The 17,522-nt window shown below is 41.9% G+C and overlaps 2 protein-coding genes across 3 annotated transcripts in view; both read left to right on the forward strand.

Moving 5' to 3' along the window:
- pgfb (placental growth factor b) overlaps nucleotides 1-4,787 on the forward strand; it is a 49,147-nt gene extending 44,360 nt beyond the window's left edge. The window contains exons 3-7 of the mRNA XM_038967793.1: nucleotides 2,043-2,239; nucleotides 2,380-2,459; nucleotides 2,599-2,628; nucleotides 2,741-2,803; nucleotides 2,926-4,787. Coding sequence (XP_038823721.1) covers nucleotides 2,043-2,239; nucleotides 2,380-2,459; nucleotides 2,599-2,628; nucleotides 2,741-2,803; nucleotides 2,926-2,947 — 392 coding nt within the window. The 3' untranslated portion in view covers nucleotides 2,948-4,787. The remainder of the gene's footprint in view (nucleotides 1-2,042; nucleotides 2,240-2,379; nucleotides 2,460-2,598; nucleotides 2,629-2,740; nucleotides 2,804-2,925) is intronic.
- A 358-nt stretch (nucleotides 4,788-5,145) lies between these two features.
- cipca (CLOCK-interacting pacemaker a) lies at nucleotides 5,146-15,747 on the forward strand. 2 transcript variants are annotated; one of them, XM_038967770.1, is made up of 4 exons: nucleotides 5,146-5,307; nucleotides 12,248-12,411; nucleotides 12,786-12,931; nucleotides 13,888-15,747. In XM_038967770.1, the coding sequence occupies exons 2-4, from the start codon at nucleotides 12,354-12,356 to the stop codon at nucleotides 14,743-14,745; spliced, it is 1,062 nt and encodes a 353-aa protein (XP_038823698.1). In that variant the 5' UTR covers nucleotides 5,146-5,307; nucleotides 12,248-12,353; the 3' UTR covers nucleotides 14,746-15,747. The 2 variants fall into 2 exon arrangements, with proteins under 2 accessions (XP_038823698.1, XP_038823700.1); XM_038967772.1 differs by lacking the exon at nucleotides 12,248-12,411.
- The last annotated feature ends 1,775 nt before the right edge of the window (nucleotides 15,748-17,522 follow it).

Consider the following 17,522-nt stretch of genomic DNA (forward strand, 5'->3'; position numbering starts at 1 on the left):
TGTAGCTTAAGCTTTCAGTACTAGATTCATTCTCTGATCCTTTTGATTGGGTAGACAACATGTCTGTAACGGCTTTCGTCGGTGGAAGGAGAGGACCAAAGCGCAGCGTGGTTAGTGTTCATCTTAATTTAATAAAATTTAAAAAACAGAACACTTCAAAACAACAAAAGTGAAAACCGAAACAGTTCTATCTGGTGCAGACACACAAAGACTGAAGACAACCACCCACAAAACCCAACAGAAAACAGGCTACCTAAATATGGTTCCCAATCAGGGACAACGATTGACAGCTGCCTCTGATTGAGAACCATATAAGGCCAAACAACACAGAAATAGAAAACATAGATTACCCACCCAACTCACGCCCTGACCACACTAAAACAAAGAAAATACAAAAGAACTATGGTCAGAACGTGACAATGTCAGTTCATGCTGTAAGAGCTCTGATAGGTTGGAGGACATCCTCCGGAAGTTGTCATAATTACTGTTTAAGTCTATGGAAGGGGGTGAGAACCATGAGCCTCCTAGGTTTTGTATTGAAGTCAATGTACCCAGAGGAGGAGGGAAGCTAGCTGTCCATCTATGCAGCTTGTGTTGCTGACAGACAGACAGATTGGTGAAAGAGAGGCTGACTCTCACTGTTTTTACAGTCTACATCCTCCTGCCGTAAACCATGGGGTGCTTTCCCTCCTCTTCCTCACATGCTGCATAGCCATTTAGTACAGTGAGATATTTCCATGTTGAAATACACAAAGTACTACAACACTCTCTGTAGCTTGTTTTCTCTGAACACTCGGAATCAGAATTGATTCATCTATTAGCAGCTTAATTATAGATATGGTTGAAAGGCATTAATGAATGATCCTTGATTGCGGTGGAGGATGTCAGGTCCGTTAATAAGCTCTGAGGGTTGAGGTTTCAGGGTTGAAGGGGTAAGTGAGGACAAGCAGCTAGGGATTACAGGGGCTGCTGAATGAGGTACTGGGGACACCCTTAAACCCCTTTGACACACTTCCTCTCACATCCTCTCTCCCCACTATATTGTAAATCACTGCAACAACAGTGAAAAAGAAAAGGAATGTGTGACTTAATGTAATGAGCACCTATAACCTGTTGGGAGGATTGAGACAACATCTCCTTCACCCCTCCCTGGCCTGGCCTGGCTCCCCCTGACCTGTCTGCTTTTATAAACAGCTGTTCTGGTGCCGGGCTCCATGCTGTGACTCCAGGGTCAGCCAGATCCCAGAGGTGCCTGGGGGGGCAGCTCAGCTCAGCTCTGCTCCGGGCAGGTTCTGTTCATGGAAAACAATTTCCAGTGTTTGTTTTCTCTTTCCTCTCTGTTTGTTCGGGCAGAGTTGGTCCTTGTTTTTCTTTACTGACGATGTTATGGGTACACTTTCACACATATGCTCCCACAGGAAAGCTCGTATTACACAACATTTTTTCTTAAAAATGAAAACCAGGATAGACACCAAGCATATCAGAGTTTCTTTTTGTGTTTCAGCATCTACACTTGATGAGTGTCCTAAATCTTTTTGAAACGATCTGCAGATGGCTCTGTTTTTTGCCTTAGTGGTTGTGATAACATAGACAGTGAGTACAGTACATTATGGAGAAAAAACAGTAAGGCAGACTGGGAAATATTAAGAAAGGATGTTGTGCCATCTCAGAATTAAGCTGACAGACAACAAACACACACACACAAACCTCAGCCGGGTGGTGTAAAACTCTGCTCGTTGAATTGCACAGTGTGACAGATGATATGAGACTAGGCTAATGAGGCACACTGTAATTGTGCAAGTGTGCGTCTCTATCGGCTGAAGTGTTGAAACGGGTAATCCCCTCTACGTGCAGGTTCAGCACCAGCCATCACACCAGCCATCTCTCCTCCAGTCCAGATCCATCAGGCTGGGGAGCTGCCAGGAGGCATGGGTGGATGTGATTGGGGCATCCAGGGAACTGTACAATGGCTTTATGAGGCTATATGTCCTGTGATGGACAGCTGTCTCACTTCCTCTCCTCTCCTCTCTCCTCTTCCCCAGTATTAATGTTCCAGGATGTGTGGGGCCGTAGTTTCTGCCGGACCATAGAGAAGCTGGTGGAGGTGGTCCAAGAGTACCCTGGGGAGGTGGAGCACATCTACAGCCCCTCCTGTGTGCCCCTGGTGCGCTGCGCTGGTTGCTGTGGCGATGAGAACCTGGAGTGTCATCCTACTCGGACCTCTAATGTCACCATGCAGGTAATAGGACACATCCCTTCTGAGGATGGCAGCCATGTTGTGAGGTCGTCAGTGTATGTGATATTTGTATGCCAAGACAAGGAAAAAGGCTTTTTTCTACTTTTCCACTGCAACTTGTTCAACAACCTGTTCATTCTCAGCTGTTGAAAATCAAGCCAGCGGAGCAGGGTCAAGAATACGTTGAGATGACTTTTGTGGAGCACCAGACATGTGAATGTAGGTAAGAGAAAAAAAGACTTTCTGCTTTGGTAGTATGTGTTTGGTCACTGTAAACCAGCTGCATTGTAATATGATATTATGTAAAATGATATGACTGATTTTTATATGCTTAATCAGTGGTGTTCATATTTCATTCCTAGAATCAGGAAGGCTGTGGTGAAAAGTGAAAGGTGAGCATATCAATTGCCATAATGTCCATTGTAAAGTTAGAGAGTGGGACAGAAATGTTGCTGTCTCTATAATACTTGATAGTTGAGCTCATATCGCTGATAATTTCTGCAGAAGGAGACAGAGAGGGAGAGGAAAGAAAAGAAAGGAGAGACAGAGAGTGAAAGCTTGTGACAGGTGAGTAATGACGTCTGGAAAATGTAGCAAAATATTTGTCCATCGACCATACATTACATCTTTCTATGTGAAGTAAAAATGCCCCACATGTTAATGTATCATCTATCTCGTTTGTGTCCAAGGTGTCAGCCACCTCGCAGATAACTGCAGTAGCAGCCCTACACCTGTTGCAACCGGCATCTCTATTTATTCCCTGCCCAGCGCTAACAGTATCAAGAGTCTTCAAAACAAACACATCAATACTGTGTGTCTCCATGCACCTAGAGACTCAAGCAGCTGGGTTGTTATGGTGACAGGCCCTCTTGCTGTAGGGGAGTGTTTCTAACTTAGGTTCCACAGGAAGCACATGTTGCTTGGTGAAAAAAATACCTTGGTGACAACTGACCTGACAGACATTTCTGTGAAGCAGTGCAATTGAAGACCAAACATTTAAAGGTTTTACATTTAAAATCATGATGGATATATTTTGCATAATTACATGATTATTATTGTTTAGTGTTGTTTATTTTATTGCTGTGGTTATTTTAGCTGCTTATCCCATTTAACATGAATAGGCCTATTTATGAATAAATGTTCCATTCATGAAATTGCAATGTTGTTTCATTAAATCTTTAGGACTAACCGACTAACCAAATACTTGGGGTCCTCTCATGGCAAGTCGGTTCAATAGTAGACTAGCAACTCCTTTCCCAAACTGAATGAGTTATATTTTACTTTTTGTGTTGTGGTATAAAACATTGTACTGTCATACATGGACTATGGACTAGTACAGTCAGTGAGTTTTCAGCCTTATGTGGAGGAGACTAGGATGTACTAAGTGCTCAGGAGCCCCTGCAGCAGCAACAGGGCTATACTAGTAGAATATCACCCTCCAGTGGTTACAAATGGCATTTTCGGAGTAATTATTTGAAAATAAGTTTGTTTAGGATGAAGTATAGAATTATATTATTGATATAATAGGTACAGTTATGTCCATATTTTTTTCATAGGACAAGGTGTTGGTGTACTTTTATGGAATTAAATAGAAATATAAAATAACCACAAAATCAACATACATGTAGGCTATGCAATATACTGTAACATACACATTGTATTTTTCATCTTAGTGTTAAAAAAATCAGACAACAAGTCACTGGCCATGTAACATAATAATCAATAACTCCAAAGCAAGTTGACCTACAAGTAGACCTACACTGCAAGTAGACCTACACCCCAGTATCAATTTAAGGAGCTGCGTTAGAAAGAGCTGAGTTAAACCAACTTAAGCTATGAACAATCATGGAACTTGAACTGACTGGTTGCTGTGAAAATGGCTAATTGGACCATATAAACTCTGTTAACATTTTAACTTGGTGATCAAGACACTCAGACTAGGTGTGTTCCTTGTTTCTCTATTTCATTTATAGGCCTATAACTTCTGCTGTCATTTCTGTTTCATGACTTACGGCGTTATTGTGTTTTTTTCATACTACTTTGTGTTTCTGATTCTTTCACAGCTGAACCAAATATTAAAATGAGTTGCTGCTCTTAGAGTTTCAATGTTTTCTATTCCCATCTGTCATCCACTCACCTCAAGTCATTTTACAATCTACACACTAATCGAGTACACTATCACATTGCCCGCCACCTGTGGTGGGTCTGTTTTCAACATGACTTTCATATTGGCCTTTTTGTGTATTATCTGTTGAATAAAGCAGTGGGTTGATGTACAGAACTATGAATGACATTTTACACTTAAGAGTAGACAATTGTTTTATCATTTGTGCTTGTTGTGTATTTATTAGACAGCTTGAAGACTAAGATCTTCAGTGTCCTTGAATATGACTAAGAACAAATTTGTTCGGGAGAAGTGTATGCCTATTTTATCTCAAAAATAAAATACAATCTGTGGTGATGTAATCAAATATGATAAAGGATATGCCCAAACATCTGAGTGAGTATTATATATTGTAAATAGATATAGATATATTATATCTGTGAAGAGTGTGCAACAGTTAATAAAGAAATATATAATTGTCTTATGTGGCTCAAATATCATAATTTTTGTGAGAAACCATTTGTTGGGAGGGTGGTGTGTGTACGTGCGTGTGAGTGAGAAAGAGAGATGTTGATCACAGCTCAATCTGTTTTGGATTATACCTACCGGTATACATGATAATAATGGCACAGACAGTTCCATATTATATTACACATCGCATTTATGATGTTAATTTTGGTTCTGATCAAGCCATATCGTTTGCAAAATACATCGCTCTGGTCGCAATGCCAATGTTGTACACCAATAGGAACGCTTGAAAAAATAGAGGGAGTGCCGTATACACAGTTTCCTTAGCAACGCCTGTTGCCCAGTTATACGGCAAAGACTATAGAGTGTTGAATCCGTTTTAAATTGAAAAGTTTTGGTCTTTCATCGAAGCGAAAGCAACGCGAACTCTTTTAGTTTAATAGTTGCGAATGTGAACACGTCTACGTTGTCGATTTTTCAAGAGGACTCAACACTTAAAGTAGGTACAAAACGATATATTTGATTTTGTGATCTCGTGATTGCATTGTTGGCAGTGCTCCGCCACTTTCAAAGTCCGATGTAGCCTACCGTGTTTTGACTGAGCAGAGCCGGACAACAGCAATCTCGGTTCAACCAGTCCAGACATGGCGGGCGAAGGGGCGCAGCGTAAACCACAAGCCAGCAAACACAGCTGGCTAATGCAGTTAGCTATGTAGCTAACTTTAGAGAGTGATATCCACCTAATTTTCGAACGCTTTTTAAAAAACGGAAGCCAAACGGGGAAACTATGGATACAACTTCCCCCTGCGCTCGCGCTCTTCATGTGCGTGCCACTAGAAATCCATGAATTAGCTTGTTTCTGTTAGCCGTACAGAGGAAGCAGAGGGACAAACTATTTTTATAGATGGACAGCTATTCGGAGACAGCTCCATAACACCATGGCTGTACTAAATTCTAAAGGGACTTCAGGTTACGAAAAAAAAAGTATGGGAACTGTAAAAATATCTGAACACTGACTTGGATATGAACACATACTACTCAATCACATGCTCGCTTACACATACGGACTTACACATACACACGTAGAGTGTTGCACTACACATGCAACACAGCATTCCTAACCTAGCCCACACAATGTCTGCTGTGTGGACCGAGCAGGCGAGGAGTCATTTGAAAGAGTAAGATCCATTAAAGCCAAGATAATGGATTTCATTGCCCTCGACAATCAACCGTGCTCTTTCGTGGGGGATGTTGGCTTTCGCCGACTGGTCGAGCACCGGTACACACGACATGCATACTATGGAACGCCGTTTGGGACTTTGTGTGTCAAAAAAGATAGTGTCACTGTCAAAGCTGTACAAAAAAACAAACACCGGCCACGAACGATGTGTTTACAATACTGTGTTCATAATAAGGCATAATTTGTTCAATCGCAACTACTGGGGTAGCTAGCTTTAGCTTGATAGCTAGCTAGCACCAATACAACCAGCCTGAAAACAATTACCAGTAGAAACTGCAGTCATTCTCATAATTCTTAGCAATGATTAGAAATCCTTGTAAGTATTACCTAGGTTGCCACTTGTTGTTCGCCTATTGAAATTGAACTTCAGTTCATGAAAGTAAATAGCTAGCCAGGACGACACCTACTATATAGCTACTGAAACAGATTATGTCGTGTTATTTGACACGTGAAATAGTGTTATTTGACATGTCAAATGTCTTTTTTGACACGCAAAGACCCATAGAAATCCTGGTTGAGAATGAAACGACTGAACAAATGAACAACGAAAAAGCACAGCAGGTAAATGAAAGAAATAGGTTTTGATTGTGTTTTCTGGTAATACGTAAATGCCAACAAAATAACTTTTTGTTGTGTGTCCTTTATTTAACTAGGCAAGTCAGTTAAGAACAAAGATTTATTTACAATGATGGCCCGGACGATGCTGGGCCAATTGTGCGCCGCCCTATGGGACTCACAATCACGGCCGGATGTGATACAGCCAGGATTCGAACCAGGGACATTAGTGACGCAACTTGCACTGAGATGCAGTGCCTTAGACCACTGCGTCCTTGTGTGTGTGTTAACTATTTAACTGTACTAGAATGCTTAAAAGGCCGCTCAAATTTAAAATATCGGTGTCAAGGAAAATATTGGGTATCGGCCAAAAATGTCATATGGTGCATCACTAATTTGTACTGTAGTGAAGCCGTCTCTATAGTAATGCAAGGTCTCTTTCTCGGACATGTGAAACGTCAATTGCTATGGAAATGCTGGGATGTGTTTTTCAATGATGTTAAAGGTAATTATGATGCAACTATGATGGTGATACGATATGGATTACAATTATCATCCTGAATATTTAGGTTGTACGCACTACATTTTACACACATAGACACTCAACCATGCAAATTGGCAGGGTTATTAATTATTTGGACATCACACATTATAGTTTTACTCTTATGCAGACATAATACACGCTCTCACTAAATCACATCCAATGTCATACACATCAATCTACTCCGATTTACTACACACATAATATCTTGTCTCAATTTTCTAACATCTGTGGCATTGGCTCACAGGAAAACAGGCAAGGGAATAAAAACAAATATTGCTAGAACCTATTTCTTGAATTCTAAATATCAGACATTTGAAAGCTCTAATTTTGACCGTCATAATACCTCTTATGACAGTACAAGCACTAATTATGGTCAATTTAGACTGAGAAAAGTATCTAGTTATGGTAAGGGGTGAAATAAGTATAGCTAGTTATAATTGTAACGGTTTAGCAGATTATAAAAAAAGAAGATCTGTCTTTAAGTGCCTAAAAGAAAAGGAATATAACATATACTGTTTATAGGACACTCACGCTACATCCTTAGATGAAGTTGTGTGGAAAAGGGAATAGGGTGGTCAAATAATTGTCTGTCATGGACAAAGGAACTTGAAAGGTGTGATTTGATATTAATTAACAAAAATGTTGATCTGAATGTGCAATTTAGAGTTCGACCAATTATGATTTTTCAACACCGCTACCGATTTTATTGTAGGACCAAAAAAAGCCGATACCGATTAATCAGACGATTTAGTTTTTTATTATATACACTGCTCAAAAAAATAAAGGGAACACTTAAACAACACAATGTAACTCCAAGTCAATCACACTTCTGTGAAATCAAACTGTCCACTTAGGAACCAACACTGATTGACAATAAATTTCACATGCTGTTGTGCAAATGGAATAGACAAAAGGTGGAAATTATAGGCAATTAGCAAGACACCCCCAATAAAGGAATGGTTCTGCAGGTGGTGACCACAGACCACTTCTCAGTTCCTATGCTTCCTGGCTGATGTTTTGGTCACTTTTGAATGCTGGCGGTGCTTTCACTCTAGTGGTAGCATGAGACGGAGTCTACAACCCACACAAGTGGCTCAGGTAGTGCAGTTCATCCAGGATGGCACATCAATGCGAGCTGTGGCAAAAAGGTTTGCTGTGTCTGTCAGCGTAGTGTCCAGAGCATGGAGGCGCTACCAGGAGACAGGCCAGTACATCAGGAGACGTGGAGGAGGCCGTAGGAGGGCAACAACCCAGCAGCAGGACCGCTACCTCCGCCTTTGTGCAAGGAGGTGCACTGCCAGAGCCCTGCAAAATGACCTCCAGCAGGCCACAAATGTGCATGTGTCAGCATATGGTCTCACAAGGGGTCTGAGGATCTCATCTCGGTACCTAATGGCAGTCAGGCTACCTCTGGCGAGCACATGGAGGGCTGTGCGGCCCCACAAAGAAATGCCACCCCACACCATGACTGACCCACCGCCAAACCGGTCATGCTGGAGGATGTTGCAGGCAGCAGAACGTTCTCCACGGTGTCTCCAGACTCTGTCACGTCTGTCACATGTGCTCAGTGTGAACCTTCTTTCATCTGTGAAGAGCACAGGGCGCCAGTGGCGAATTTGCCAATCTTGGTGTTCTCTGACAAATGCCAAACGTCCTGCACGGTGTTGGGCTGTAAGCACAACCCCCACCTGTGGACGTCGGGCCCTCATACCACCCTCATGGAGTCTGTTTCTGACCGTTTGAGCAGACACATGCACATTTGTGGCCTGCTGGAGGTCATTTTGCAGGGCTCTGGCAGTGCACCTCCTTGCACAAAGGCGGAGGTAGCGGTCCTGCTGCTGGGTTGTTGCCCTCCTACGGCCTCCTCCACGTCTCCTGATGTACTGGCCTGTCTCCTGGTAGCGCCTCCATGCTCTGGACACTACGCTGACAGACACAGCAAACCTTTTTGCCACAGCTCGCATTGATGTGCCATCCTGGATGAGCTGCACTACCTGAGCCACTTGTGTGGGTTGTAGACTCCGTCTCATGCTACCACTAGAGTGAAAGCACCGCCAGCATTCAAAAGTGACCAAAACATCAGCCAGGAAGCATAGGAACTGAGAAGTGGTGTGTGGTCACCACCTGCAGAACCATTCCTTTTTTGGGGGTGTCTTACTAATTGCCTATAATTTCCACATTTTGTCTATTCCATTTGCACAACAGCATGTGAAATTTATTGTCAATCAGTGTTGCTTCCTAAGTGGACAGTTTGATTTCACAGAAGTGTGATTGACTTGGAGTTACATTGTGTTGTTTAAGTGTTCCCTTTATTTTTTTGAGCAGTGTATATATTGCTAACCAGATATATATATTATATCACTATCTGTTTAGCAATATGTATATATTTATATTGCTAAACAGGTGGGGCTCAAAACAGGTGTGGCTCTGCCGGGTTGACACTGCTAATAATGTGCCTGGACCTTGTCGGCTAATTTGCTGAGAAAAAACCCATACCTGACCCAAATGGTTGCCCAATCAGGCAGGCTTGATGCAGTTCTTTCGAGGTGAATATGCATTCAAAAGGCAGGCTTTTGAGTGGTTATACAAATGACAGGCTATTCACTGCAGTTTACAGCCTAAACTAGAGTTGTGTACTAACTTAATGAAGTTCTTCATTACTTTGTGTTGTTGTAGCCTAGGTACGATACATGTCTTGTCCCTAGAACAATAGGTTAGCTTTTCTAGCTAGGTGTGCACCGGGGTACTGGGAGGGAGCGCACTCAGCCCAACCTCGGGAGCTAGAGGCAACCTATGATTTCGGTATCTGATTTAACTTTTTTCATTTTGCTGTGTAAATGGACTGGATATATTCACTCTGGTATTAAGCCTAATGTTGAACTATGAATTATGGGCAAATATGCATTCGCATCTTAGGCTATAGGCTACATCTCGAGCCTGTCTGTCGTCATTCTTCTGTTGCGCAATTACGCACCTGGCCTCTCCGCTGCCATGGCTATTCCTCTTAAATCTTGTGGCTTCTCAGGAAAATACAGTCTAGAATAACATGTTGGACACTTATTTCGACTGATTTTCTTTAGCCTACTAAGAGCCTATTGGAGGAGAGATGCACGCTTGCTCTTGTTGCTGAATGTAAAATAGGCTACAGCATTAAGAACGTGCGGAGAGTTGGATAAGTCCATATTTTCTTATAGTAGCAGGCCTATCTTCACCGGACTACATCCTGACAAAATACACAATATGAGTAGCCTGCTAATGTACCTTTCTGGACCTTCTAAACTGTTAAGAATAGACCCAAACGGATCCAAATTGTTGCATAACAAAGGCCTAGGCTGTAGGACTATGCAATTATTTAGGCATGAAATAAAATAGGACATTTGAGCGGTTATTCAAATTTGTCTAAATCGCTGCAGTTTTTAGCCTTTAGACAATAACTTTGTACTCACTTGATAATAATATATTCCTCATTGCATTGGGTTTTTGTAGCCCAGGTATAATATTTTTCTTGTCTAAAAATGTAGACCTAATCAATAGTGAAGCTTTGCATTCACAGGGAAAAATTTTTTTTAATGCTAGGCCTAATAGCCTATTCAGGGAAAGAAGCAGGCTTGCTCTTGCTAATTGCTGAATGTAAAACAGGCCTACAGCGTAGAAAATGCATGTCGGGGTTAAGTTTTAGGAGAGAAAGTGCATTGGTGTGATCACTTTTAGCCTGTTATGATAACATTGTTGTACTGATGCGTTGCAAATAGTTACACAGGACATACAGAGAGATGAGCTCAGTGAAAACGAAGACCGAAAGGAATTGACAACCATTAGAAACATGGAAATCGGACCTCCCGAGTGGCGCAGCGGTCTAAGGCATTGCATCGCGGTGCTAGAGGGTGTCACTACAGATCCAGGTTCGATCCCAGGCTGTGTCGCAACCCGCCGCGACTGGGAGACCCATGAGACGGAGCACAATTTGCCCAGCGTCGTCCGGGTTAGGGGAGGGTTTGGTTGGCTGGGATGTCCTTGTCCCATCGCGCTCTAGCAACTCCTTGTGACGGCTGGTCGCATGCACGCTGACTTCAGGTCGCCAGCTGTACTGTGTTTCCTCCGACACATTGGTGCGGCTGGCTTCCGGGTTAAGTGAGCAGTGTGTCAAGAAGCAATGCGGCTTGGTGGGTCGTGTTTCAGGAGACGGATGGCTCTCGACCTTTGCCTCTCCCCAGTCCGTACAAAATTGGGGAGAAAAAAGGGATAATAAGTACAAAATAAGAATAATGGAAACTTTGAAATCACTTACAAACCACTTGAGCAATGAGACAATGACATGTTGTATAAGACGTGCAGGCTAAACTGCATTTGTTGTTGATTGATCAATTTAAATACAAGTTAGGCCTAATATTATTTTTCATTAGGCCTACATGTACATTGAAGTATTGCTTGCAGTTGTCACTATGACAATGATTACACCCTGAAAGCACTGAATGGTCTGAACCAGTATATGCGTTAGAGACCTCATGAATGGTCTGTGTTGCCACTTTATTAATAGGCAGCATGCAGTAGCATGCCTTGATCAGTTGATTGACAGGTGTAGGACTGTAAAACAAACTTTCCTCTAGTGTGGATGCCCACCTTTGTTTTTATAGTTAATAGCCTATAGTTTATCATTATAGTTAGTGAATTTGAATGAAATTAATATCAAATTACACTTGTTTACTTGACTTTTATACTCTATAAATATACTCCTTTAAATAATTTACTTTGGCAAGTTTGCCACCGGTGTGCTGCAGTAGAGTGGAAGTCGAATGTATCACTTCCGTTGTTTGGCTTTGCCCATAGCAACGTTTGAAAATGAGGTGGATCGCTAGTAAGCTCATGGTAAAGCTGTTATTGGCTTGCTCTCTCGACAGTACGCAAGCGTGATTATTGTGGCTAACTGTTTGTTGTTTGTTACTGTCTGCTAACGTTAGATAGATAGCTTGCCTAGTGAATTTTACTCCATATGCGGCTATCTAGCTAGGTTGAAACTGTGATTAAATGTTTCATGTGATGTGTAGCCTTACTACACTGCGATTATCGGCTCTAACTATAATTTTTCTTTTCTATGATTAGGACGATTCAACCCCATTGTAGATGGTTTGGTTTGAGAGGTCCCACGTACCCTACACCTGTCAAGGAAGAGCAAAGATGAGCGAGCCACAGGAGGCCCTCATCCACTATGATGTACCACCTGAGAGCATCTAAGCCAGAGTCTGAGAGGGACTCCGGTTTCTCAGGTGTTACAAACACACAAATGTACACCCTGCCTCTCTATCAACTCTAATCCACAAATCTAGGCCACCACCATTTCCTCAGCGAAATTGTTGTTTTGAGCACCAGGAGTGGTGACCTATTTTTTTTGCTATGGGTTCACTCAGCTATGACTAGGTCAGGGCATGATTCCCATGGAATCTTTACTGTGGCTGTGGTGTTATTACCTCAAGCTGTTATCTCTCTGTTACCCTTGCAAATATTTCCAAAATTGCTCTTCGAGATCTTAGCACAAAAAAAAAAAAGCTATTGGTGGTGTTTCTATTAACTTTATGTTGGGCGTTGGTCTGCTGCTCCCTCTAGGGGCCATGGTGACAATCTGTTTTTTTCTCCTTTCCAGATGCCAGCTCTGGGTACCTGAGTGCGATGGACCAAACTGACTCTGAGGACATGGTGAGGGCCCCAGGTCCCCAGGTGGCTGTAGCCGGAGGATCCTACCCTGGCCTCTCCCCCATGATCATCATGAACAACATAGTCCTGAATCTGGTACTGTACACTACACTGTGCCTTGTTTGTGACCTATGTGCTGTTATTCTCTGCTCAGCTTGTAGTTCAGTTGTACTGTGGTTGGGTTTATTAGCTGCAATATTCCAGGGCTCTACAGTGACCTTTTTTTACAAGGAGCACATGTCCTAAGTGGAAAAAAATGTAGCATAATGAAAAATATTTGAGTTACTAAAGCGTCAATCCGCATTTGAAACAATAACAAAGCATTTTCCCCACCAGTGTTTTGGTAAAAGGTTGAGGGACGGGGCTGGAGAAATGTAACCACCCTCAAAATCATAGAAAGCTATGGATGCAAGGACTGACCATACATGATATTAAAATTATAGTTTTAACCATTTAACCACACCAGCTACTTTTACTTTGTTTACAAACATTGGAAAACACATTTATATTTTGGCTTCTAATGGGGTAAGACGGTTGAACTTAGCTAATGGGGCATTAATAAGTGTTGCTCTTCAAGAATCAATGGGTTTATATCATTAATATATGTCCAGAAATGAATGTAATAAGTGCAGATTGGTGCTTTAATTATAAGACTTGCCAGCAATTACAACATAGTGTTAGGAGCACCAGAAAATGTGATTTTTAAGATTGAGATAATATCCTACATTTGGCCTATATCTCCTGAAGAAGCTCTCCCTTGTCCTTTCTGTCTGTGCCACGACATGTTTGCATAATACTGAGGCTGAGGGACAGCGAAGAAATCATTACATTGATTTTTTTTTTATCTAGGGGCACTGGTGCTCCCAGATAAAACATTCCAGCACAGCAAAATATTTAGGAGCAAATGCCCTTAAATGGTATCACTGTAGAGCCCTATATTCCTTTAACACAGGGAACAATTACAGTACTGTATTCTTCTTTGTCAATTACTATCTTTTTGCACTCCGTTTTTGTATGATCTAATGAGTGAGATGGTATTATGATGCCCCCAGCCAAGCCCAATGTCTCCAGTAGTAAAGCCCTGGGGCTTCCCTTCCTCCCTGGAGATTCTCCCCCAGTCCCAGGTGGTCCTCCTCCATCCCATGGTCCCCAACGGCAGCAACAACATCAGTAACAACATCTCTCCAAAGCGTTCCTCAGACAAGCACCGGGACTCAAGGAATAACTACCTGCCCATACTGAAATCCTATCCCAAAATCGCCCCTCACCCTGGGGAGAGCTCCTCCAGGAGGCAGGGGGCCTCTTCTGCTGAGAGGGGAAGTTCAACGCCTGGGTATCACGGGAGGCGTAACCGGTGGTATCGTCACCATGGCAACAAACTGTACAGCTCCCATAGCCCCCAGCCAAGGCCTCTGACACCCCTCCAAACAGTGGCCACCTTAGAGGTTGTTGACAAACAAACACAGCTAGCCAGCTCTCAGAAGCTGCCAATACCTCAGTTCCTAGGCATGCCTCACTCCCTGGGCACTGAGGCCACTGCTGTAGTCTCCAATAAATGTGCTTCTGTGTCGGAGGCGAGCAGTTGCCAGGGCGACAACGACCGCTGCCAAGACGGCCTGTCCACAGACAACAACAAAGGTAAACGCTTCAGCAACACCTACAACATCCTCAGCAACTCTGGCCTGCTGGGCATAACGCTACGCATCAAGGAGCTGATCAGGCAGAACCGGCGCACCCAGGGCCATTTGAAGCAGCTGCAGGAGCAGACAGATCTGTTTGTGGAGGCCCTGGGCAGTGGTGACCCCCTGGTCTGGACTAGGCTCCAGCTGACCCTGCAGCTAGACACAGACTCTGCCAGGGCTGAGGAGGTGCAGTGTCAGGCCATGGATCCACAGGGCATCCTGGCATAAGACACTAGCAGAAAGAGGTGCATGGATCATAAGCACACCTGCTGTAAACCAGTACAAATGGAGAAACGTGCTTAACCCTTGAACCCTTGCCTATAATCAGTGTTCTGTTTAAATAACAAGTACTGCTTGCAATAGGGCTATGGCTTCTATATTAATACATCTATCAATACATGCAGGGAATAGATATGGATAAAATAATACAATGAATTAATCCGTACCTGGCCAGAACAGTAACTGCTTTATTATGGGGGGGAAATCACTTTATGACATCGATAATCATTTTTGGGACCAAATTGTAAAGAGGATCTAAGTACACCAGACATTAGAGGTTTGTGTACATTTAAAAATTGCTTTAAAAACTTTAACCAATGAGGAGAGATTAGGAAGAGCTCTAAGAATATTTCATAGTTGATCGTATTTAGTCAGAGAATATTTTAGCTAGTCTAGCAATATGTCCTCTTCAGTATTTGTCAGTACTAGACTATCGCAGCGCTCAACTGTATATTACTGATTGTGATTCTTTAGAGGGCTGTACATAAATCTTTTGTATTATTATTATATATTTTTTTAGGTATGTACATCTAGTGAAATATGGCCTTGTTGATGTTGCTATTTCTTTTAAACCAGCCTTTGAATTAGGACAACATCAATAACTGAATAGAGTACAGTTAAACACCATAGTTACAATGCGTCTTCTATTAATTAAAGACCAAAAAAATGAATGCCTGTTAAATGCAGAAAATTATAGCTACTGAAGTGACGGCACCCATTCTTATGTATGTTATTGAAATACTGTCTTGCATTATACACTGAACAAAAATATAAACGCAACATGTAAAGTGTTGGTCCCATGTTTCATGAGCTGAAATAAAAGATCTCAGAAAGGTTCCATACGCAAAAAAGCTTCTTTCTCTCAACAACAAAAAATGTCCAGCCCTGTTAATGAACATTTCTCCTTTGCCAAGATAATCCATCCACCTGACAGGTGTGGCATATGAAGAATCTGATTAAACAGCATGATCATTACACAGGTGCACCATGTGCTGGGGACAATAAGGCCACTCTAAAATGTGCAGTTGCCACAGATGTCTCAAGTCTTTTGAGGGAGTGTGCAATTGGCATGCAGACTGCAAGAATGTCTACCTAAGATTTTGCCATAGAATTTAATGTTAATTTCTCTACCATAAGCCACCTCCAACATTGTTTTATAGAATCTAGCAGTACGTCCAATCGGCCTCACAATGCAGACGACGTGTATGGTGTTGTGTGAGCGAGCGAGCGCTTTGCTGATGTCAACGTTGTGAACAGAGTGCCCCATGGTGGCGGTTGGGTTATGGTATGGTATGTGCAGGCTTAAGCTACGGACAACAAACACAATTGCATTTTATCGATGGCAATTTGAATGCACAGAGATACGTGACGAGGTCCTGAGGCCCATTGTCGTGCCATTTATCCGCTTCAGCATGATAATGCACGGCCCCATGTCACAAGCATCTGTCCACAATTCCTGGAAGCTGAAAATGTCCCAGTTCTTCCATGGCCTGCATACTCACCAGACATGTCACCCATTGAGCATGTTTGGGATGGTCTGGATCAAAGTGTTTGACAACGTGTTCCAGTTCCTGCCAATATCCAGCAACTTCGCACAGCCATTGAAGAGGAGTGGGACAACATTCCACAGGCCACAATTAACAGCCTGATCAACTCTATGTGAAGATGTGTCGCCATGCATCAGGCAAATGGTGGTCACACCAGATACTGACTGGTTTTGTGATCCACACCCCTACCATTTTTTTAAAGGTATCTATGACCAATTGATGCATATCTGTTTTCCCAGTCATGTGAAATCCATAGATTAGGGCATAAAGAGTTCATTTCAATTGACTGATTTCCTTATATGAACTGTAACTATTTAAAGTTCATATAATTTACGTTGTTGTGTTATTTTTGTTCAGTATAGGTTGTACTATATATGACATCATAATATTTAATTCAATTTGAGTTGAGGAACAACCCCAGTGGTTGCTGGCTAATAAAACATTTCTTAATGATAATGTTTTTATTCAGATCTGAGGAGCCAGATGGCTGATGAAAAGTAGCATTGTGTTGATTGTTATCTCTCTCTAACTTGAACTAGTCCTTCACATACTGCATTGTACATAACACAGAAAGAACTGTTGAATACTTTTTATATTTGAAGTTATTACTAGTCAGCTCATTTGTAATTTACTAGAATCCCACTCTTTGTGCTAAAGTGTCTTCAGCTGAAGCAGTTCTTATTTTAAAGACTTTACTGGAACGTTCATGTAGGGGGAGTGGTAAAAAATAGCTTGGAAGTGATCATATTTATATATTTAAATGCTATTAGGAATGAATACTTATTCAAAGATTTTGTATTTTAAATGTGTTTCCTAAACGCTTGAACGCAAGTTACATAATTTCATTTTAGTTTTTCTTTCTTTGTGTTTTGGCCAATTATTTGATTGTGCCTATAAAATGCTCTTTGTTCTTCAACTTTAACAAGAGAAAGTACTGCCAAATGTCTGTCATACATGTGTATGTCCCGGGAATGACAAAATACTGAAATGTAGGCCTAATGCTCTTCTGGTTTTGTCCAGTGTGATTAGAATATTAGTTACAGTAGCTCTCAGTATTTTCTTGACTGTACATCTATTTACTCGAATGTAGCATTTGGTAATAGAAGTCTGTTTGACTTACAACTGTTGTAGGTACTGATAATTAATTTATAAATGTTACAATGGCTCTCAAAGGTTTAG

This window comes from Salvelinus namaycush, chromosome 28 (genome assembly GCF_016432855.1).
Source record: "Salvelinus namaycush isolate Seneca chromosome 28, SaNama_1.0, whole genome shotgun sequence".
In the NCBI taxonomy this organism is placed as follows: Eukaryota; Metazoa; Chordata; class Actinopteri; order Salmoniformes; family Salmonidae; genus Salvelinus; species Salvelinus namaycush.

Excerpts from the sequence above, each read along its gene's own strand:
- cipca (XM_038967770.1), top strand. The coding sequence starts at position 12,354 with ATGATGTACCACCTGAGAGCATCTAAGCCAGAGTCTGAGAGGGACTCC. Across the intron at positions 12,412-12,785 it reads GAGGGACTCCGGTTTCTCAG|ATGCCAGCTCTGGGTACCTG; the intron begins GTGTTACAAACA and ends TCTCCTTTCCAG. Across the intron at positions 12,932-13,887 it reads ACAACATAGTCCTGAATCTG|CCAAGCCCAATGTCTCCAGT; the intron begins GTACTGTACACT and ends TGATGCCCCCAG.